This window comes from Barbatula barbatula, assembly GCF_947034865.1.
Source record: "Barbatula barbatula genome assembly, chromosome: 5".
NCBI lineage: Eukaryota > Metazoa > Chordata > Actinopteri > Cypriniformes > Nemacheilidae > Barbatula > Barbatula barbatula.
In genome coordinates, this window is record NC_136769.1 from 18,262,125 (window position 1) to 18,285,229 (window position 23,105).

General features: G+C 38.2%; 3 protein-coding genes across 11 annotated transcripts in view; 1 reads left to right on the top strand and 2 right to left on the bottom strand.

The window, feature by feature from the left end:
- Positions 1-9,130, top strand: part of rhbdf1a (rhomboid 5 homolog 1a) — a 41,130-nt gene extending 32,000 nt beyond the window's left edge. For 5 of the 6 annotated variants that reach the window (XM_079457078.1, XM_079457081.1, XM_079457079.1 and 2 more), the window contains 11 exons: positions 505-756; positions 843-954; positions 1,051-1,125; positions 1,639-1,800; positions 1,939-2,039; positions 2,123-2,186; positions 2,348-2,442; positions 2,530-2,605; positions 4,502-4,602; positions 6,626-6,779; positions 7,720-9,130. In XM_079457078.1, the coding sequence (XP_079313204.1) occupies positions 505-756; positions 843-954; positions 1,051-1,125; positions 1,639-1,800; positions 1,939-2,039; positions 2,123-2,186; positions 2,348-2,442; positions 2,530-2,605; positions 4,502-4,602; positions 6,626-6,779; positions 7,720-8,139 (1,612 nt within the window). In that variant the 3' untranslated portion in view covers positions 8,140-9,130. Of the gene's footprint in view, positions 1-504; positions 757-842; positions 955-1,050; positions 1,126-1,638; positions 1,801-1,938; positions 2,040-2,122; positions 2,187-2,347; positions 2,443-2,529; positions 2,606-4,501; positions 4,603-6,625; positions 6,780-7,310; positions 7,515-7,719 lie in introns of those variants that run through there. The other variant, XM_079457082.1, reaches the window with a different exon arrangement.
- Positions 8,888-12,761, bottom strand: aanat2 (arylalkylamine N-acetyltransferase 2). Its single transcript, XM_079457088.1, has 4 exons — positions 12,680-12,761; positions 12,394-12,590; positions 9,956-10,110; positions 8,888-9,825 (listed from the first exon to the last, which is right to left on the bottom strand). Exons 2-4 carry the CDS (start codon positions 12,557-12,559, stop codon positions 9,520-9,522), a joined length of 627 nt encoding a protein of 208 aa, XP_079313214.1. The 5' UTR covers positions 12,560-12,590; positions 12,680-12,761; the 3' UTR covers positions 8,888-9,519.
- A 2,188-nt stretch (positions 12,762-14,949) lies between these two features.
- Positions 14,950-22,740, bottom strand: mgrn1b (mahogunin, ring finger 1b). 4 transcript variants are annotated; one of them, XM_079456002.1, is made up of 18 exons: positions 22,477-22,732; positions 22,196-22,319; positions 21,449-21,567; positions 21,238-21,326; positions 20,952-21,098; positions 20,439-20,556; positions 20,186-20,252; positions 19,627-19,670; positions 19,461-19,508; positions 19,286-19,354; positions 18,955-19,114; positions 18,759-18,868; positions 18,467-18,681; positions 17,862-17,973; positions 17,738-17,783; positions 17,445-17,549; positions 17,122-17,165; positions 14,966-16,633 (listed from the first exon to the last, which is right to left on the bottom strand). In XM_079456002.1, exons 2-17 carry the CDS (start codon positions 22,281-22,283, stop codon positions 17,125-17,127), a joined length of 1,578 nt encoding a protein of 525 aa, XP_079312128.1. In that variant the 5' UTR covers positions 22,284-22,319; positions 22,477-22,732; the 3' UTR covers positions 14,966-16,633; positions 17,122-17,124. The 4 variants fall into 4 exon arrangements, with proteins under 4 accessions (XP_079312127.1, XP_079312126.1, XP_079312128.1 ...); XM_079456001.1 differs by lacking the exon at positions 17,122-17,165 and having other exon boundaries at positions 14,950-16,633; XM_079456003.1 differs by having other exon boundaries at positions 22,196-22,740.
- Positions 22,741-23,105: the final 365 nt, after the last annotated feature.

The following is a 23,105-nucleotide window of genomic DNA, read 5'->3' on the forward strand; positions in this document are numbered from 1 at the left end:
AAAGTTTTATTAACATTTTAGAGTAATAGTGACTTCTGAAAACTATAATATAACACAAATACAACCAACTACAAAAACATGTTGACTAAAACCATCCAAATAAATTATGTAAATATAAAACTATGTTATATTCTAACATAATAAAAGTACTCAATGCATTTTATCAGACAGCTTCTTTAGATTTTATCCTGGGAAGTTTAGTTAACAGAAGTTCCATCCATTATAAACTCTTATTGTTTTTTTACATTATTAGGTTCATATAATGCTTTTAATAGATTTGCCAATAAAAATTACTATATTGGCACAATTATATTTGTATCTATAAGTAAGTACGTAAATGTTATGCAAAAGTAATTGAAGAAAAGCATTTCTTTTTGCTCTTGTCTTTTTTGTTATTCTGGAAAACTTGTCAAAATGGTCCAATATCATGCAGTTACTGTCAAATCCTATACTGTGATTAGATGTCAGAGCTACCCAGTCTATAATTCCGTCTCTATGACACAGGCCTCTAGAACGTGGCTGGCGAAAGGTGAAGGAGGGAACACCGGCTCCACCTAAAGTCCGACTGAAGCAGGAGGTGGTGAGCGTGGACGGCCAGCGGAGGGGTCAGCGCATAGCCGTGCCAGTCAAGAAGCTCTTCGCAAGAGAAAAGCGACCGTACGGATTGGGAATGGTGGGAAAGCTGACCAATCGTGCGTACCGCAAGCGGATCGACAGCTACGTGAAACAACAGATAGAGGACATGGATGACCACAGGTATGAAAACTCGACTAAATGACCTAACTTCAGTCACCGTCTGAAACTGATAGAGATGACTTGTTCTTTTCTGTGTTGTTTCTCAGGCCTTTTTTTACATATTGGATAACGGTCGTTCACATATTGATCACCATTTTGGCGGTGTGTATTTATGGCATCGCACCAGTGGGCTTCTCCCAGCATGAGACTGTTGATTCTGTGAGTGCTGTTATACTTTGTGTTCCCACGTTCTATTCCTGTTTGGATCCTTCTGGTGTTTGTCAACACATTTGATCACCGTTTCTTTCTTTCAAGGTTCTGAGGAATAAAGGCGTTTATGAAAATGTCAAATTTGTGCAGCAAGAGAACTTTTGGATTGGACCAAGTTCGGTAAGTCTTTAAAATGGACCAGAATCATACAAATACATTCAGGCGTTTCTGTGACGTGTTATAAAAGACCAACCACACCACACACAAAAAAAAAATAACTATTCGGTGGTCATTTATAAACCACCATGTCTTTCAGAACCTGTTTATATTTCTTCTGTGGAACACAAAAGAAGATATCTTAAGAAATGTCTCAAATGTGGTTTATATTTTTGTCAATATAATGGAAGTAATTGGATGCCAGTGTTGTTTGGTAGTCAATGTTTTGCTAAATACCTTCTTTTGTGTTCTGCAAACCTACAACCTGGCATGAGATGAGGGTGAATAAATTATAAATGATGTTCATTTTTGGGGGAACTGTCCCTTGAAATATTCCTTTTTCTGATGCTCTGGGACAACTCAATAACACAAAAATGAAAGTAACCGAGACGGCATTACAAACTTAATTTCAACAGCACCGATTTGCAATATTTTTAGTTTATTATGCCACACTCATTATTTACCTCTTTTCACCAGGAGGCGCTAATTCACCTAGGAGCCAAATTCTCACCTTGTATGCGGAGGGACATTCAAGTACACAACCTGATGGAGAAAAAACAAGATGTGGAGCGAAATTCAGCTTGCTGTGTGCGGAATGATCGCTCGGGCTGTCTGCAGACCTCAGAGGATGAGTGCTCTGTGAGTACAGACGCCCCAAACTATTTTTATGGGGTTTCTTTCTATATTTGTTTAACCAAACTTTTTAGATGGCAGACCAATACCTGTATCCCTCACTCACTCCCTCTCTTTCTTTATTTTTGTCTCTTTCTTTTTTAGAGCACCCTGGCTGTGTGGGTGAAGTGGCCCCAGCATCCCAGCGCCCCCCAGCTGGATGGAAAGACACGGCAATACGGCTCTGTGTGTCATCAGGACCCCAGGTGATGAAACCGTAAACATCACTCATATTCACAATATTTAACGCATGAGCATTCTTAACGCATGCTTTTTGTGTTTTTGGCAGGACGTGTATAGAGCCGGCATCGGCATCACCTCACGAGTGGCCTGATGACATCACCAAATGGCCAGTAAGTGTGCCATCCAAAGGGGCGGGCCAAAACAGCGCCATGTCTTTTTTTAAACATGAACCACAGTAATGTCATGATATTTCATGTTTCATTCAGTACGATAATATATATATAAACAAATATGTGCCATCACATGTTCTTAACACAGATTCCTATTACAGATCTGCACCAAATATAATACAGGAAACCACACTAATCTGCCTCACATTGACTGTACTATAACCGGCCGACCCTGCTGCATCGGTACTAAAGGAAGGTGAGGGCTTCTGCAAATAACGTGAATTTACATTCATTCATATACAGGTTCAAAAGGTTTCTGATAGTCTTATGTGCTCTTTCGCAGATGTGAGATCACCTCGAGGGAGTATTGTGACTTCATGAGCGGATACTTCCATGAGGAGGCAACACTCTGCTCTCAGGTAAACATTAGAGAAATTGATAGATTATACTATCTTGGATCTATTGATCCAAATGTTACCATTGTTACGATACACGATATCTACTAACAACATAAATACATACCATAATCGTCTAGGGGTTCTCGGTCTATCTATCCATCGTAACACAATACAACTTCCCTACGTGATGTAAAATAACGTGGTAGTCAGTCCTCACCCGCTTGTAGGCCAAGAGCAGAGCTTTGAATTTGATGCGAGCCACTATAGGGAGCCAATGTAACTTAATGAAGAGAAGAGTGATGTGTGCTCTCTTCGAGTCATTGAAGACCACTCTTGCTGCTACATTCTGGATCATCTGTAGAGGTTTGGTTGTGCAAGATGGGAGTCCAGTCAGTAGCGCATTGCAGTAGTCTGGACAGAACAAGAGCCTGGACTAGGACTTGCGTAGCATGCTCGGACAGGAAAGGTCTAATTTTCCTAATGTTGTAGAGGATGAATCTACAGGACAGGTTGTGCTGGCAGCATGATCCGTGAAGTTTAGCTGATCATCGATTACCACTCTCAGGTTTCTGGCTGTTCTGGAAGGTGTGATGGTCGATGAGCCAAGTTGAATGGAGAGGTTGTGATGAATCTTTGGGTCGGCCTGTTCTGTTTTTGCAAGGTTCAGCTGCAGGACATGAATAACAGCAGACAGGAGAAGTGATGATATAATAAATGTTTATTATGGAGAAAAGCATGGTTGTGTTTAGATGCTCACTCTAACCCCGTCTGACTAAAACACATTGAGCAGGTGTTATTATACCAACTAGAGAGTGGAAATTACTGCTTCACATTACTGCCTTGTGACGTTATTATGAACCTTGAGAATGAGACCACTTGAAAGTCATATCTTTTTACGAAGACAATACAAATGCAGCATCCAACAGAATGCAGAATATAACTAGGTTGAAAGAAATGAATATAATATATAACTAATAAAGTAATTAGGGAATTTAAATGGAAAAGGGAAAATTAAGTTACTTATATTAGACAGGGCCATATTTACAGCTTGCGGCAGCACAAATGCATGGGCACTTTTATAAAATTGCTCTCTCGTGCTATTTTGCACAGTAAATCTGGCCCACAATATTAAAAAAACGTTAATAATTGAAACCTCAAGTTGACAGCTTTGACCACACTGTAATGAAGAAGTATAATAATTGTCCGATTATCTCAATATTGAGGCCTGGGTGATACCTAGTAGGCCCATCCACAAACAGATTTATTATAAACATCGGCAAGACCAGCAAACAGTGTTGTTGTAGTGATCAAAGAAAGTGGTATTATGCTTGTCTAGGTCTGTACGGAGGTAACCTTCAAACATCAGTTAAGGTACCAAGCAAGTTTAAAGCTCTCTGTCTTGAACGTTTCACCTGTTTTTAGCACTCTTTGCACACTAGTCTAATGAGGCTTCATGGACAGAACTGAAGATGATTCTGCCTTTAACTAAGTGCTCTGTAATCACGTTGAAGGTTGCCATGATAATCTTCTTGGCATTGCCAAAATCCATCTGAGAGGGCACACTGAACCATGTGCCAAACCCAGGGTTTACCTTAAGACTTTGTGCTCAATGTGTGTTAAATAATGATACTTTGTTTTGTTCATCTACTCACCCTCAGACCCACAGATGTAGGTCACGTTCTCTCTTTAGTTGAACAGTGAAGAAGATCTTTGGTCCTTGGTAATATGTGAAATTCAGTTTATCAGGTACCACGTTATTGAAAGTCCATCCAAGGCAACACAGAATGAAATCACAAGGGCTCCCGGCGAATCGAGAACTAACACTTTAGATTCATTATTGATACTACCTCAGGATGTTTTCTTCAGTTGTTTGTGTTTTGAATGTGGTTTTCTAATCTAAAGAACTGTCCCTGTCAGGTGCACTGTATGGATGATGTGTGTGGACTCCTTCCTTTCCTGAACCCAGAGGTTCCAGATCAGTTCTACCGCCTCTGGCTCTCCCTCTTCCTGCATGCTGGGTGAGTGACTGCAGGCTTTGGAGATCCTTAGGCCTTCTTCACACCAACAATGAAATGAAAAGCCAAAACCAGTTGCAGACAAAATGTGCATTGACCACAAGTACAAGACAGAAAGGATCAAGACGAAAATATAGCAGGATTTATATTATAAACGATAAAAAATTAAGAATAGAATAGAATAGAAGAGAAATTCTTCTGCAAGCAAGAATATTATTTGCATCTATATTTTTCCTTAAAAGTATTAAATGTTTAAAAATGTGTAAAAGTTAATACCCCTGGCAAAAATAACAGACCATGTCTTGAGCCATGACAGGCCCATCTGTGAAGGAATTTCTCTGGTTTCTAATATAAATCTGTCAGTCCTGTTTTTTCTACCCATAACTTTGATATTGGTGCACTGCGGTATATTTCAGATGCTTGGAGAGCCGACACATGATCAGATTATCTGCTTGAAGAAACAGCTGACACTTTTTTCAGTCGTGATCTGTAGTAGTCATTAAGAAAAGTGCTCCGCTAAACAGCTCTTGAGCGAGTGAGAGTGAGAGTGAGAGATGCACCTTGGCTGTATGGCTTTCTAAGAAGGCTCAGTAGATTAGTGCTCCTGCACGTGCCTCTGTCACACATTTGACAGGCTCTTCACAGCTTGCCGTCACGTTTTCAAAATGTCCTTGACCGTTCTAAGATTGTATTTTTAGTGGTGCTAGACAAAATCACTGCTTACTGTGTTTTCATTGCCGTGAAAATTTTGGTGATCTAGTTCTATTTTATTGATTGATCTATCATCAAATATACAATATGATTAAGACAGACTAGAAATGCTGTGCCAACCCTTCACAAGACTTAATTAAAAGTAAAATTGTATTTATATAGCACTTTTCAAGCTACAACGCACAAACTGCTTTCCATAACATACATTACAGACACTTACATTATAGAAGAGCTACCCAAAGACATCACACAATCCTAAAAGCACATCTATACATGTATGTTTTCAGTCGACATTTAAAAACAGACACGCAAACAGATGCTCTGATATCCTCAGCCAAAATATTCCATAGCTTAGGAGCCCTCAATTCAAATTCTCTATCGCCTGTAGTTTTATATCTAGTTCTTGGACCTAAGAAGATCTCAGACATCTCGCTGTTGCATATAGTCTCAAAAGCTCAGCTATGCACAAAGATGCCAAGCAGATTAACGTTTTATAATAGCCGTTTAATAATGTTATATGTTGATAATAAAATCGTATAATCAATCCTAAAATGCGCTGAACTGTCCCTTTAACTGCATAGCAAATCTGCAGGCACCCCGAAGCAACAGTATTTTCTTAGTAAGAAGAAATCCATCATCGTCATCATGGTGGACAGTTTTGCCAAAGTCCCTTTGAGGAAAGTCATATTTGTAGACTAAGTCCACAAGGTCACAATAAAACAACATATTTTTTAAGCCCAACATGCACTTTAATGGGCCTTTTTTTCAAAGTCGCTTCCTTGAAAGCTGCTAATGCACATGCACAAAATCCAACAAGTACCTCACAAGACTCTGTAGGGAGCCCTTCCACATTGACAATTAATGATTTGCTGCTTTTACTGTAAGGCTGGACTTCCTTTTCCCAAACGCCCGTATTAAATGCTGCTCTTTTCCCCATTCGTAGAAATAAAACTGTGATGACTTGTTAACATATAAAGTCTTCGCTATTGCAATTTTGCATCATGTAATGCTTGCTGATGCTGATGTATCTTTGTTTATTATCAAATGTTTGTGCTTTCTTGTCAAATGTCTTTCATAATGACAAAAGTTACAGAGACTCTTGTTTTAACATATTTTTTATATTTATTTGTAATTTTGACTTCGATGATTGTTGGAGTTTAAAGTCAGTAGAAAGATGACAACTGAGGGTTTGCTCGTGGCATCTGTAACCATGTCAGAAGTTGCGGTGTGTGTGCAAGGAATAAATCCATAAAGATGCCGTTGCAGCTTATAAACAACATGCTTGAAATGTTCTCTCTGTCTGTGTTATGAACAGGATTCTGCATTGCCTGGTGTCAGTATGTTTTCAGATGACCATTCTTCGAGACCTGGAGAAGCTGGCTGGGTGGCTTCGAATATCTATCATCTATATTCTGAGTGGCATCACAGGAAACCTGGCCAGTGCCATCTTCCTCCCCTACAGAGCCGAGGTGCCAACTGATCACTTACCTCGTGTGAACTTTAAAGTCCAAAATAATGCTTGAAACTTAAAGAGCTCAACCTTTGTTGGTCAACTTCAAGAGGTCAAACTAAATATTGTATAAGCTTTTGATTTTCGGTTTATTTAAAGATTTTAAAGAAAATGTTGTCCTTGATTTAATTTTGGTTTGTAGTTTGTAGTTAGGAAAAATCTTAGTAATCAAAACCTTCCTAAAAGTAGAATAGTTGCGCTAGACAAATGCAGTAAACAAAATTATAATACTAAAAATTGAGAAATTGAGAAACTTAAAATTATGTGTGTAAACTTAAACACTAAATTGATATGTGTTGAATTATAGTTTCAAACTTTCCCCCGCAACTTCTTATATCGTAACCGTACAATTTGCAAGATTTATCATTGGTGGAGCTGTGGGGTATGATTTTGTAGGAAATGTCAGTTTGACTTCAGATCATGTAAAGTATGCAAAGTAATTTTACGGATTTAATACGGATTGTATCTTTAATTATTTACACATTTTTAGGGGGCAGTTGTTAGAAAGTCCGACTCGTGACCAGAAGGTCGCCGGTTCGATTCTCAGTGCCAGCGGGTAGCGACTGAGGTGCCCTTGAGCAAGGCACCTCTACCCACTTGCTCCCCGGGCGCTGCAGTGATAGCTGGCCACTGCTCAGGGTGTATGTGTGTTCACTCCTCACTGGATGCGTTAAATGCAGAGGTCACATTTCGGGTATGGGTCACCATATCTGACAAATAGGTCACTTGCTACAGTTTATTTGAATATCAAATTCAACAGCTTATGTTTAAAACAGGCTGCTTTTACGCTGTTATATTAGAAAATAGTTGTATCTAGTCATAAAAGATCAAATAAGATTGTGTCTGTGCTGTACATTTGCTCTTACCCCTATTGTGCTAACCTCTCTATCTCTCTTCAGGTGGGTCCAGCGGGCTCTCAGTTTGGTATCCTGGCATGTCTTTTTGTGGAGTTGATTCAGAGTTGGCAGATCTTGGCTCAGCCTTGGCGAGCCTTCACTAAGCTACTGTGCGTGGTGCTCTTTCTGTTCGCCTTCGGCTTGCTGCCCTGGATCGATAATTTCGCCCACATCAGCGGATTTATCTCGGGCTTCTTCCTCTCATTCACCTTCCTGCCCTACATCAGCTTCGGCCGCCTGGACATGTACCGCAAACGCTGCCAGATCATCATGTTCCTGGTGGTGTTCATGGGCCTGTTCGCCGGCCTCGTGGTGCTCTTCTACGTCTATCCCATCAAGTGCGACTGGTGCGAGCTGCTCACCTGCATTCCTTTCACCGACAAGTTCTGTGAGAAGTACGACCTCAACGCGCACCTCCATTGAGGGAGATGCAGGGAAGAGGGGCGGGGCTTCGGGACAGAGAGACATGCATCTCTGCCAATCCCATGCACTTCGTCTCTTCCCATTTCTGTGAACTTGGACAGTATGCCTGTGTCGTTGTGTTTTTTTACTCGAGTCGGAATGCCACTTTGACCATTATAAGAGAATCAACGTGATTTTTAATGCACCCCAAAGTTTTATGTAGTCTGTTGATCGGGGTGTCTGATGATAATACGAAACCAGTGTCGCCTTCGCCCCAAAAAACATCTGCACACTACAGTCTCACAAAGACGGTGTTGAAATAAAAGCACTGCTACACCAAATGGAGAGCATAGAGTATGATTTGAGATTTGACCGTTGTACTTTATATGTTTTAGCATGTCAGGGGTCGACCTCAGAATCCAGGGACGAAAAATCTGTACCTTTGGTGCCTTGATAAATGTACCTACTACTGCCATATTTTCGTTACACGTCGAGCACTCAAATGATATTCTTTTCTTTGTGTTACTTCAAATGGAGTAATGTATGTTTATGAACAGGTAGTGTTTTAGCTACCCAATTTACTCACTTGTTACAAAATACAACTAAAAACAACCTGCACCTCTGAAGTTTGTGTTTTCTTTTCTAACCTTTTGGAACAAAGTAACATGATGATATAATAAATGATATATACACAAGAGTTATATAAACTTGCATACAGAACGGAAAGCCTTCTCGGTTCTGTGCTATTAAACTTCACAATAAATAATATAGCTTTATATCGAGATAGATTTTTATTGATATTAGTACATTATACATGATTATATAATCACTAATGTCACAGAGAACGTTTATAGATGTTGAAATGTAAGTTTGCATGAAACTGTTTTTAATTTGCGTTCCAAAACACATGTGCAGTAATGTATTATGTAGATAACATGAGACATTTCACAGATTCCACTAACTATTCAAGGGTTCTTAAAGTAAAAAAATAAAATTATTTGATGACATTTTTAATTCATTTTTTACATTGTCTTACAAAAGACACAAGGTTCCTTTTTGGACGGTTGCATTTCTTCGTGGAGAATTGTTGGTTTTATTTTGAACAATTAATCAAAGCAATGGTTTTTGATAAATATGATGGTCATTCATACTTCCAAAACTGCATTGGAACTCTTTCTTCTGGCTCTGAACATCTGTGAAGCACACAACAAATCAGTGCGCTTTACAGCATTTGTGTAGCCAGATAGTTAATGCTTCTTTAAATAAGTGCATAGGTAAGTCTCAGTTCTTTGCTCGGGTGATCGCAGAACATTGAGTCCTCGTCTATGTGTAAATCTCTGAGCCTGTGGTTGCTGAAAGCAGTGTCCTTTTTTAGTTGCGACGTGCCTTCGACTAAAGAATCTAGCATCCGCTGTTCCGTCGTGCATAGGCTTGACCTCCAAGTTGGTACTCCATCTCTGTAAAGGTCAATGCCCCCACAGTGATGGCAGAAGGACCTTTTTCTTTAAAGCCGGCTTTCCGGTAGAAGGGCACCAGGAACTCCTCGCAGACCAGCAGGGCCCTGCGCAGACCCGGGAGACAGCGCAGGTATTGTAGATAACGCCAGAGTAAGACGGAGCCCTTGCCCTGCTGTCGACAATGGCGATGCGCTGACAAAACGTGGATATGTACCGTAGGAGCATCAGGGACGTGCATGGTCAAGGCTCCCTAGATCAGATCATGGAAAACGAGAGACTGTAAAACACTACTGTAGTGTGATATGCAAGACATCTGCTAAATGCTTTGGTTAGGATGTGATATAAATATGACATGTATTTGTTTACAAATTGTTTCTCACTTGTTCTAGTTTCTCTTTGCCCCAGCCAGATCCAATGATGAAGGCCACCAGCTGGCCCTCTTCAAACCATCCCATAGAGAGCTCAGGACACTGGCCCAGAAAGCCGAGCACTTCATCAAGCGTGAGTGGACATTCTCCAGATACTGAGATAAAAGCTGGAGAGACATGAGAGCACAAACAAAAGATTATAAGCAGATCAGGAAAGGGTTCATCACATCAATCACTTTGACCGCTATAGAATTTGGGAGTACTTTTATGGTTTTTACTTTAAAAAGTGAAGAGTTCATTTGTAAAACATAAAAAAATTCATGTTTTTGTGCAATCCAAGCAATATCAATCAAACTGCAGTTAGGCTGTTTTGATTAAGTAATAATAACTCATATATATATATATATATATATATATATATATATATATATATGTAATCTACAGCCAACTAACTCAATAAAAACATGATAATATCATAAAATTATTACATTATATACATAATTATATAGTGCTATTTACTTTTAATTTATGTTTTTATGTATAAATTATAAAAGTGATTTGCTGAAAAATATTGCCCTTGTCTTTTAGTATTAATAATAATAATAATAATTTAGACAGCTCCTTAATAAATGTATAACTTTATTTCTTCTTTATTTACTAATATATTAGATAGTATATCTATAATACCTGTATACAACATTTTGAAGAATGCTGGTATCCAAACAACACTGGCCTCAATTGACGTCTACTCTATTCGGGAGTACTTAGAGTTCACTTTTGTTTTTATACTTTTAGTTGAAGTTTTTCCAATAGTGACAAATTGTCCAAATCTAAAATTATAAAAGTAATTTCCTCAAAAAGAATTGCTCTCGCCATAAATAATAATAACAACAATGTATGTATGCAAATGTATGCTAAATATAACATTATTTGTATTTATAAAATATAAATAGTTTATTTATTGTATATAACTAGAATATTTATAATAATATATATATATAATATGTATTTCATTTGTTTGTATATAATATTTGAGATAATATACAGTGCCCTCCACTATTATTGGCACCCTTGGTAAATATGAGCCTAAAAGGCTGTGAAATCCGCTTTGTTTCTATTTTGATTTCAAAATATTTCAACATTTCATCAAAGAAAATAATTTGAAATTGGGAGAATATTTTACATTAAGAAAAACAAATCTCTAACACACCCGGTCACAATTATTGGCACGCTTGTATTCAAAACTACAACCTCCATTTGCATGAAAAACAGCCCTGAATCTTTTCTTTTATGTCTGAGGAGGTTTGAGAACATATGGCAAGTCATCTGAGTCCATTTCTTCATACAGAATAATTTAAAATCCTTCAAATGTTGGTGCTCTCTTATCTTCAGTTCATCCCTCTCATATTCTATAGTGTTCAGATGAGGGAACTGTGGCGGCTGCAGGATCTTTGTTGATTTTGATGTTTATTTTGAACCGGTGTGCAGATGGAAGATCAGGTCAGGTTTTTATTTGTTGGTATTTGATATAAAACATGATACTATATTAAGTGCTTTCTGACCCCAAAATTCAACTGATTACTGCAATATTTCATCTGTGTTCTTTGAAGAGTCTTTGGCCACAAAGACACTCAAATATAGACACTCATCCTGTTTTAAGCTGATTTCAACATCCCCGTCCATTAAAGCTTCTTGATCATTGCCCTGATGTTGGAAATGAGATTTGTTTATTGATTTCCTTGAAGCCACTTTGTAGTTTGTGCTCAACAGAACTATATTCTCTGGTTTTATCCATTGTGATAAATGATTAAGGGGGTTTGGGCTTTGTGTTCCTAATAATTCTTTTCCTGTCCTTCAAGAAGTCATGACTGGACAACATCATGAAAATGTAAACATCAATATACTTGTGAGATGTTTTAATCATAGGAATTTCTAAGGGTGCCAATAATTGTGACCAGGGTGTATAAGAGAAAAGATTATAATGTGATATTTTTACTTTAATAAAATGTTGGAACATTGTAGTTTTTTGCAGAATAAAAGATCAAAAGGAGAAACAATACAGATTATGTTTACAGCCTTCTTTGCTCATATTTAAAGGGTGACAATAATAGTGTAGGGCACTCTATCTATAGCTCTATAAGATATTTTGAAGAATTTCTGAATGACGTGTTGCTCACAAAGTTAAACCAATAAGTTAAATGCAATTGGACTTAAACGCAAGCGTCAGAATTTCCGTAAAAATCGTGCCAACATGGATCAAGTGCGCAAAGTCCAGCAGCTAGAGCGGCTTAACCTGAATTTAACAGCGCTGGCCTTTCAACACAAACCCATAGAATTTTCTGATACACTCGGATATAAAACATATAGCTCAAAAGCACTGTTTGTCTAAATCATTTCTTATTCCCATACACAGACAATGGCATTTAAAGTCCTTAATATGAACAACTTACCCTCCCTCTCGATCTCAAACACGCTGATGGCGTCCTGTGGGGTGAGGTTGCGGAATTCACTGGCAGGTAAAGTGTGTCGTCGCTGACGCTGATGGCTGGCAACGTTCAATGCGGTCTTCTGAAAGAAAGGCTTCAGGAAAGGTGAGCTGACCTGCGGTGCCGTCATTTCAACACACACACTCCTTCTGTCTTCTGCTCTGGATATCAGAATATTTTCACAGTTCTTATTGCATATAATGCAGTCTCGCTCTCTCTTTACTGCTGTGGGACCCTCTGACAGATTTACCTCACTTTAAACTTTGTCTTTCCATTAAGAGATTTGTGCACCTGCTGTCTTCACTGTTCTGATCTGTCCAATCCACACCTCTGAACATCACCTCACCTCCTCCTGAAGCCTACCTCCTACTACTCCTCCCACTATGATTAAGGCCCTCCCCTGGTCTCCTGAAGCGTCCCGTCTCAAGCGGGATTGGGGTGTACGCACGTGCCAGGTGAAGCTGATAGAGTTCTCAGAAACGGTGTGCTAATAATAGCCTACTCGCACTGAAGATTGTTCGAAACACTCACAGCCAAATCAAGATGTGTTGTGTTTACTCCAGCCCCGATAGATCCATTACATAATAAGAATTAACAAATATAACAAACCAGTGCTTTAAAAGGCAAATAAGGACACAGAGAACTAAAGATAGAGTGAAATGGGTGAGAAGATGATTGATCGAATGAAATGTGATGTGAACAGCACTGGTTGTCATTCACCCACATTACACTAAAATAAATGTTGCCTCAACCATGTTGGATTCCCTAAAGAAGCATTTATTTATGTCTGACAAAACGTTTAACACTACAAAGAACCTTTTGTGTAATAGAAAGGTCCTCGAGATGTTAAAGTCATTCAGCCAAAAGAGCTTTTATGTCATTGTGTGAGCATCTTAACAGTTAGAAACTCTTGTTTAGACGGTTACCATGTTATTCAACAAATAATGCATTTTCTATGTTTTCATATTATAGGATAAATCTTTGTTTTGTCTGCTGATGGAGTAAACAAGTGGGCTTGACAGAGATTTGTCTGGACAGATCTACAGCAGATTTTCCCACCACTAAGAGGTTTAGATAGACGTCTAATTAAATGTTTGACACTTGCCTTTTGTCCTTAAAGGGATAGTTCACCCTAAAGTGAACATATTGCATCATTTACTCACTCTTATGTCATTCTAAACCTGCATGAACACAAAAGAAGGTATTTTGAAGAATGGTGAGAACCAAACAAGTTTGGACCCCGTTTGACTTCTATTGTATGGACGCGAAATATCTCCTATTTTGTGTTTGGATGAAGAAATAAAGTCATACGGGTTTGGAATGACAAGAGGGTGACAAAATTATGACATCATTTTTGTTTTTTTTGTTTAATTTTTAATATTCACCTCCCATATCAAGTTGTGCCTGATGTTTTAAAAATATTGTTAATAATGTGTTCATTTTTGCAACAATGTCATTAAAGGATATAAATAACTAGGGCTTATTGTTCTGGCATAACCCTGATGAGTCATATGTGAAGCTCCCTAAAAAGGTGTAAATGTCTGTTTCTTCAGATGTTTCTTTTATTCAAGATGATTTGAGCTTCAGCAGACTCAGTGTAGTTTCATTGATCTGTTGCAAGACTGTTATTTACTTCAGGTTACTTGGCCAAGCATTGTAAAGTGGATAGTTCACCCCAAAATACAAATTCTGACATCATTTATTCATGTTCATGTCATTTAAACCTGTATGTGACTCAATTTTCTGTGGAAGATATTTAGAAAAATGTCTCACTGGTTTGGTTTTAAATAGAAGAAAGCCAAATATGTTGAAATCTAAAATCAAAAAAGTTCACTCTTTGCTTAGAATTTGTATTTAAAAAATCCTGGCATTTTAAAAGCAAATGTCTTGAGGTCTCACCCTGGTATGCTTTTTAAACCATTTCAATCTGTGCTGTGCTTTTATTGGCTACTTTAATTTTTCAGTCTAAGTCATAGAAATGTCTGTATTAAATAACATTTTAGTTTTTCAATTTAATAATCTATTAGTTGACAAAAATATAGTTGCTCAAACATTAAAGTAATTTTAGACATTTAAGCAGAAGCCTTCAGATCAAAAGATTTGTAAGACCATGAGAAATATCTGACTCCATTGTTCCTTAACATTTAAACAGTAGGCCTGCATTTTTATTCTAGCATTTATCTATGGATGAGAAGTCCTGGAAAAAAGATTATGCTTATATAATGCAATGCTTTGCTTGACATTATCATCACTTTCAGCTTTTTCCAAATGTCAAATTTTTGTTAGATCATTTAGCCGTTTAAGACAATTGCAATGAATACATTTATTACCTCTAAAATGTAAAAAGCCTACATTCTAGAAAAGACTGTGTTGTTCTATTTACCTGGGGAGAGATCCTCCAACCTTTCAAAGAATAAGCCAATATTTCAGGTAAATTACAAAAAAAATGAATGGTGACTAAACTGAGCATGTAAAATACATTCCAATGAGTTCCAAAATAACACTAACTACACACAGGCTGTATAAAAAATTGCATAAACTTTCAAAAGTTAAGCATTTTAATTTTCATGAAAAAAACTAAATATTAAAATGAAACATTTTCTGCATGTTTCAAAGCTGTGACAAATCATACCTTTTGTTATGTAGATGTATACATCACCAGTAATAATGGTACTCGGCCCTTATACAATAAATACATTTACAGAGCAACTTCGTGTTAACAGACATAAAGTATTAAATCAATGTGTTACTAAGAACATGTCAAATAACATTACAAAGTTTATTTGCATCAATTTTCAATAAAAGCAACAGAGTTAAGCTAATATGTACTCTTCAAAATGTAAATAACAAATAAAACAGACTCACTTCAAATGCCTATGTGTTGACAGATTAAAAGAGTAACAGCCAATAAAACACACAGCTATGAGCAAAAGCTGTAGCACTTGCTTTGTTCTTTAAAGGCACATAAACCTCTATGCATTATGCTACGACACACTGCATATCAGAATGTTTCAAGAGAACAATGACATGTCATGCATCTTGTGACTCTTGAACCAGCAGTGGGCACCATTGAGCATATCTTTGCCTTTTCAGACGCAGAGTCCTCATCAGTTCTTTAAAATATTCACAATACAATATTGTTATTAAATAATACCCGAATGAATAAATGACGAAAACATTGTATTTAAAGTTCAAATTACGAGACATATATACTCAAAAATGGAGGTAAACACAACTCACCGTGACTTTTCAGGATTTTGTGGACTTAAGTTTAAAAGAGCATAAACAGCTGGACAGGCGAGCACATTTAAAGCACTGTTAGACCGACCACACAATATTTGGTCATAAAACTGACAAGAAGTCAACCTACAGTATCTGAGTGATCACTAATAATATTACATTTTAAATAATGAATATATATGGAGTTACATTTCTGCCTGTTTATCTTCAGTCAGCACACAAAGAATTAGAGACAACAGTTACAAAACATTTTAACGCATTAAGAATATTTCTGTATTATTCACTATATAATTGATCACATGATCATTTGTTGAATCACCCCTTACGCTTAATTTCACTTTTACAGATATACTTGAAAGGATGAGAAACAGATTTAAATGTGCTTTGTCTTTGTTATATATCACTTCATGTAATTATATAATGCACGGTCAAAGCTCTATATTACAGCTCAGCATTAAATGTATTATATGTTAAGATATCATACCTGGTTCACTCTCAACATCCTTTAAAACAAAAAAAAATATACACAAAATAACAGGAATCAGACCTACTACAAACCACCTCTCACTTTAATAGTTGACCCAAAATTGAAAAAAGTCATAATTTCGTTATTTCCAGAGCAAATTATGACCAGAATTTCATTTCTGGGTGAACTACTCTAAAGTAGGCAATGTGATGAGACAAAGCTCTAATATCACGAGTCTATGAAACATAATAGACCATCAGAAAACTCATATGACCAAGTCACATGTTAAATAAGCAAAATGACGATGGAATTAGAATAGACGATGTTCAAAGTCACTCATGTTACGGATTACAGATGCTTCAGGGAAGCGGTTGGGCCTGCGTGGTTAAACATCCAGTTCTTCATCCTCCATGTGCAAATGGCTTGAAGCCCCCAAAAGCGGCTGACTGGAGCAGCAAGTGCTATGAGTGCTCAGACTTTCCGATGAACCTGACAATCCTGAGGACACGACATATACAGCAGTTAAAAATAAGCTGGCGATTGCAATAAACAACAGAAATATTGTGTTTAAAATGTCAGAATCTAACCAACCCAATAAATATAATATTTATACATTTGTTATTCAGAATCTGGCTGGGCTGAATGGTATGATGGAAATATGTTAAAAAATATTGCCATACGTCTTGCCTTTTATACCACAATAAATCCACCAAAGAGAATTTAGTAGAATGTATTTTTGGATGTGTAGGTTTCTTCACAGTTGCCAAGCAATGTAGATGGACTTTCCTATATCGTATTGTAAAGAGTTTGGGTTGAATTTCTACTGTAACAGTTCTAGTGTAACAGTGGTATATGGTCACAATGGGACGAAACAGCTTTACAAATAAACAGCATTAATTTCTGCCGCACAGGTCTGCATGGCAACAAATGAGAAAAGCAAAAAGAGAGAGAGAGATAGAGAGAGAGGGACACAGATGCTTACATACCAGTTACTCTTCCAAACCAATAGAGCAGGAATCAGGACCTAGAGCTGCCCAGAGCAAGACCACGAGAGAAGACAGGAAGCCAGGGGAAGGAAGTTGAGGAATAAATGGCACACAGGTTAGAAAAGCTCAATTGCTCTGGGCCAGAAACAGAACGTTTGTCAGAAACAAACATGTTAACTGCACCAGTAAAGAAACTGGCCAGAGAGAGAGAGAATGAGCAGTGTTGTTCAAAAAGTGAAAGCACGTTCAAGACAACGGCACCTTTGTAAACCAGAATGAAAACATGTTTAGGGGGCAGGTGGGTGTCAGTGTGACATGCTCACCCTGGAGGGACAGATCTCCGGGTGGATCACTTTCAGTTTTGGTAAAGCTGCTGTGCTCGCTGCTACAGTCATTCATGGCTTCTTCGTCCAGATTCAGTTGATCCTCTGTACGGATTCACAAACAAGAATAAAACATGGAGTGTACATCACAGGCTCACAAAATGCCAACATCAATATTTTAATAATTCATGAAAAAATGAATCAACGATTGAAGATTGCGGTTTTCTGTACACAGCACGCCATGAGTGTATATTAGCATCGTTTGTTGTTTGTCTTTGGCATCTAATACTCACCATCTTCAGGAGACAGAGAGTCAGGAGCATCATCCCCTGCAGTACCCTGAGAAAGTGAGTGAAGAACATGAGAAACACGTCATCCGTGAGGCAGACGGTGTTTTACACACGTGGAGATGCTGACCTCAGTGGGGGCGGGGCTACTGGAGAGCAGCATGTGAGCCTGTGCGTCAGACATCTCCGACAGCTTCTCTTCATCCTCCTCTTGTATGGGAGACGACGGCGAGCGCAGAGTGCTGCAGTCAGATGAGAGATTGTCAAAACAGGAAGCTGAAGTGTGACTCAATACAAGCACGCTTCCTGAGATACTGACAGGCTGTTGTAGAGTCAACAGAATGGACTGAAAAAGTCAATGTGCTGAGAGAAACATGATTGTGATCTCCGGCTGTCAGGATTATGCAGCAACGCACCTCACTTTATGCAAGTCAGCTATTATTATATTATATAATAATAATACTATTTTGTTATATTCTTCTTGTGTATGCATTAAGCTTTTAGAAATCCTCATTTTTAACATTCAGCCTAATATATTTGTACATTTTATTGAATGTATTTTGTTCAACTTTATTCTTTTAATCAAAAATCAGAATGAGATGAACAACTATTTATAGTACGCCTGCATTACCGCTTACATTTACATTTATTCATTTGGCAGACGCTTTAATCCAAAGCGACTTACAAGTACCACTTGATCACCTAGGGGGCACTGTCCTCCGCTGTGCAATTTACCTATCCGGTGACTTGCTGACTTTACTCTTCTGTCCTCCGCTGTCTCCAGAATGCTCGGGTGAACTGAGCTGTCTGCTTTCGCCGCTCAGACTACCAGAGAAGTTGATCTCGTCGTACAGGGGGGCGGACGGGATGCCGGGGGACACGGCGCCGAGCCCGTTCAGAGCCTCCAGGAGAGAGATGGGCTCAAAGCCAGGAGGAACAGAGTCGGAACTCTGGGGGAAAAAGCAGGGTGAATTTATGGAGCTCAACAAAAATGCCTTGTTTCACAATAGATGGAAATGTGACGTACTGAATGCTCATCGTGGTCCATGCTCTGAGCCAGAACTGGGCTGAAGGAAACGGGAGAAAGTGTTCCGGGTTTCCTTCTCACAGCTCGGATCTGAAGAAGGGCCCTAAACGCTGGATACAGACAAAAGAAGTCTGATTTTGCTGTTTAAGTCTCGTAGGTGACACAAGTGTGGGACTAAAAAACAGCTGTTACGTACGTAAGCGACAGATGGGGCAGTTGTTGGCCTGGTAGCGTAGAGTGTCAGCGCAGGAGTTACACAGACACAAGTGCCTACAGGGCAAAATCAGGGTGTCCCGTAGATCCGACAGACACACCACACACTCATTGCTGTTGTCACTGTTTTCATCATCAGACGGCTGGTGAGAAAATTGATACAGGTGTACACAGCAGCACTCTTATTTAGAAGAGAATTTTCAGGAGAAGGCAAATATTGTTATATAGAATTAACCTGGATGGCATCACGCATTAAGATTAGAGTCATGTCGCCCAACCCAAAGTAAACGAAGAACAGAAGTCATCTTCATTACCTTTGTCTCTTGATTGTTTTTGTTCTCAATCCCGTAAATCTCCTGCAATAAGTAACTAACACGATCCACCTTTAATGTAAATGCAAATGTTTAGGAACAAAAAAAATTATTTCATAAATCGACTTTATAATTCATGTAGCGCAGTGCTGAAACTGAGTCAGGGTGTAAATCTTACTATTTGTTTCTGTTTCAAAGGCTTCACTGAGAAACTGCCATCAACATGCTGGAGATGAAAACATGAAATCAGAACCACAAAGCGTCAACATAGTGTCTACAACCACTACACATATTAGTTGTGTGTTGAGCACTTTCTATATATTTCTAAATCAAATTCAACTCACTCTTTCAAAAGCTGCCAGCAGTACATGCGCATGCCCCAAACAATCTAAAAAAAAAAAAATTTAACAGTGGGGTTACATCACAACATTCATGTTTACAATCATTTTGCTTTATAACTAAAATTATTTGACGTGTCATGTCTAGTCAGGGTGATGTTTTTCGGGTCTGTTTCACACATCTTTCTTGTGCAAAAGCAGGCTTGCATTGAGCTGTGTAACAGAAAACTGGCTTATGGTTACCACAATTAATATTTTCTCTGATGAAACCAACAATTATCAGGAAGGGATGGTTAGAAGCCATTACAAACTCTTTCACCTAAAGCCTCATTCGACACTGAAGCCAAACTACAAGATGACTGTTATAACAGCTACATTCAGTCAGACAGGATGAACAACAAGTGATGTTTGCATGCTTTGCCAATGATGTGTACTTATAGGCATCACCCCTGACAGAAGTCTTTATCTCTAACAATGGGTATAATCTTGCATGTGTATGAAATAGATGTTTGACAGTGTTCATGTTCATTTCTTTGCATAAAAGCTATATTAACTGAAGTCATACCGTCTCCTTCATCAACAACAGCCTGAATCACCATAGGAAAGACGCCTCTGTCCAGTTCAAAGTTCATCTACGAACACAACAACAAGCCTCATGAAATTATTTACCATACACCATTCATTTGTCACACTTTACATGAAGTTGTCTTGACGTGCTAAACTATTAATGCAAGAGGTAAATGTAGCCTATTAGAAGTCAGCTGGGATTTCACCATGAGAGGAGAGTGACAGCACTAAACCAGATCAATGGTACTCACATCTTCTTCCTTCCACTCAGAGAAATCAATCTTGAAGGATGGCAGAGTAAACTGCTGGCTAACTCCTCTTTTGTAATACACAGTCTCAGAGACCAGTACAGGGCTTTTAGGGCTGTATCTTAAGAAGAAATATTAACTGTTAGTATACAAACTGCACGCTATTTACATATTACAAAAAAGTATTTAAAACAATATACATGTATATACACTGCCCGTCCAAAAAATAAATTCACACTCTTAATATTTTGTTGGACGGCCTTTAGCTTTGATTACGGCACCCATTCGACGTGGCATCATTTCGATAGGCTTCTGCGATGTCACAACATTTATTCCCATCCAGATTTGCATTTAATATTCACCAAGATCTTGTATTGATGCTGAACCTAGACCTCCAATCCAATGGGAGGCTCTTACCTATTTGCTTAGTTAAATCCAGGTGGTGACTTCTTTTTGGACGGGCAGTGTGTGTGTATATATATATTCTAGTCATTCGCTGTATGCATAAGTCCTTACAATGCCATGCCATTCGAGAACTCCTCAAAAGCCTGACAGTAGATGGTTATGGCCACTCGAGCATCTGAATCGAATGTGAACTCTACTCCATACAAGGCCCTCGGTTTCACTCCTTCGTCAGTAGGAGAGTCAGCCTCCTCTTTATATCTATATACCACGCAATTTTAAAACAAAAAGGTCAATCAATAAATGAAGCATAAAATTCAACAAAGGTGATTGAACTTTACAACAACGAAGCTGAAAGTTATCAAACTGTGTTTTATTTTTTTGGTGTCAATTTTCTTACCTGACTAATCGTAATGAGTCTTTTCTGATGTTGACCAGACTTCTCAACGTTTTGACTGGCTCATGGGGCGCTGGAGTAACATAGGGAAACTACAGCAGGTACAGATAAAAAGAAACACTACGTTTCATTGAGACCTTGAAGCGAAGCGAAACAAAGCCAACAAAAGAATATACAGAAAAAGAAAAGAAAACATTAGTGTTCCTGTAAATACCTGCACCGGACGGTTGCCAAGAAAGTTGAGATCCATGTTTTCCCCGAAGAGATATCCCTCTGGATGAGGAGTGTCAAACTTCTCTCCCCCCATGAAAAAGTGGCCAGCAAAATAATTTCCTTGGGAAAGAAAATCGCGACTAACCAACCATTCCTCAGCGAGCTCTTACATCAACACCTCATCATTACTGAAACATTTTTATTTCATTTTTGTATGTGTATGTTGTGGTTTACAGTTAGTGTCATGTTTCTGGACGTAAACTTAAGCCTGTGAAATTTAAAGTGATATTTCACCCAAAGATGATATCATCATTAACGCAGCCTCATGTAAATACATACCTGTATAAATGATTCTTTATTCTGATGAACACAGAGAAAGATATTTAGAAGAATGTTAGCAATTTGAAATTCTGTGACATCGACTCCCATTTAAGTTTTCCTACTATGGTAGTCAAAGGTGCCTGAGAACTGTTTGTGTTCGAAAATTCTTCAAGATATCTCACTTTATGTTCAACAGGACAACAAAATATACAATATAGTGGATAATGTCACAGATATTTTTAAGTATGTTTGAAATTTTCAGTTCTTTCTTCGTGTTTAACAGAACAAATACATTTATATAGGTTTGAAACAACCTAAGGGAGAGTAAATGTTGACAGAATTTGTATTTTGGGTGAACCATCCCTTTAAGACACTGCTTTTACATAAACCATCAAAATAAAATAACACATTATTATAAATATCTTACCTGATTTGGGGGGATATCTATAAGCAGAATTCGCCTGGATGTCGATATCCTCAACACCTGCAATCCTTCGACTAAGAATTGAACCCATTTTCTCCAAATCAGACCGATCACAATAAACGAGTCCCTTAATGACAGCAAGCGACAGGAACACGTTTGCTAACTCGCGAAGTCCAGCAACTTCACATTAACATGACATTTGTTTAATCGACACTTATATTGTCATTCAGATCACATATTACTCATCCACTCGTTGTGTGATGTTTAGCTCGATCGCTGCCTACCTGACTAGCTAGCTAGCTAGCAAGCTAGCTAGCAAGCAGCAGTTACTTCGTCCGTCACAAACGAATTAGACAAGATGCGAACAATCACATCAGTACACAAAAGTCACTTATAATCGGCAGGATCGTGTACACGTTAGCCACCGTATCATTCGGCGTTTGTCGAAATGAAAATAATAACAGTTCTTTGTGAATGTGAAAGAAAACACAGATCGCTGTTACGAGGCGACCCCTAAAGGGTTGTAGCATATCGGTACGTGATTGGCTGAGATGGACGTGTTCTTAACCAATCAGAAGATCGCAAGCGTTTGCCGATGGCTGAGTCGGATGTAAAAGTTCAACGAACGCGCCTCGTTTCTGTACAAATGTTTTATTTACTGACCAAATTCCTAAACAAATAAATAGAATAGATACGCAACACTGATTTATAATTAAAAGTAAGTAAAAGAAAATAAATATAAATCCAAAATTAATATATTGCAAAAATAAGTTACGTTAATTAGAAGGAAATGCATTAGTGTCTTACCAAAACACACTACGCGTCTTTCAAAGACAAAATAAACACGGAAGCCTTCAGCGAGACGTCCGTGGCTTTATTAAAGTAATTCTATGATTTTTTTTCATAAACCGTA

Coding starts and splice junctions, on each gene's coding strand:
- mgrn1b (XM_079456001.1), bottom strand. CDS start 22,283: ATGGGTTCAATTCTTAGTCGAAGGATTGCAGGTGTTGAGGATATCGAC. Junction 21,099..21,237: donor GACTCATTACGATTAGTCAG/GTAAGAAAATTG, acceptor CGTGGTATATAG/ATATAAAGAGGAGGCTGACT. Junction 16,634..17,444: donor CGGAGATCTGTCCCTCCAGG/GTGAGCATGTCA, acceptor TCGTGTCCTCAG/GATTGTCAGGTTCATCGGAA.
- aanat2 (XM_079457088.1), bottom strand. CDS start 12,559: ATGACGGCACCGCAGGTCAGCTCACCTTTCCTGAAGCCTTTCTTTCAG. Junction 10,111..12,393: donor GTTTGAGATCGAGAGGGAGG/GTAAGTTGTTCA, acceptor ATGTCTCTCCAG/CTTTTATCTCAGTATCTGGA. Junction 9,826..9,955: donor GCAAAGAGAAACTAGAACAA/GTGAGAAACAAT, acceptor GATCTGATCTAG/GGAGCCTTGACCATGCACGT.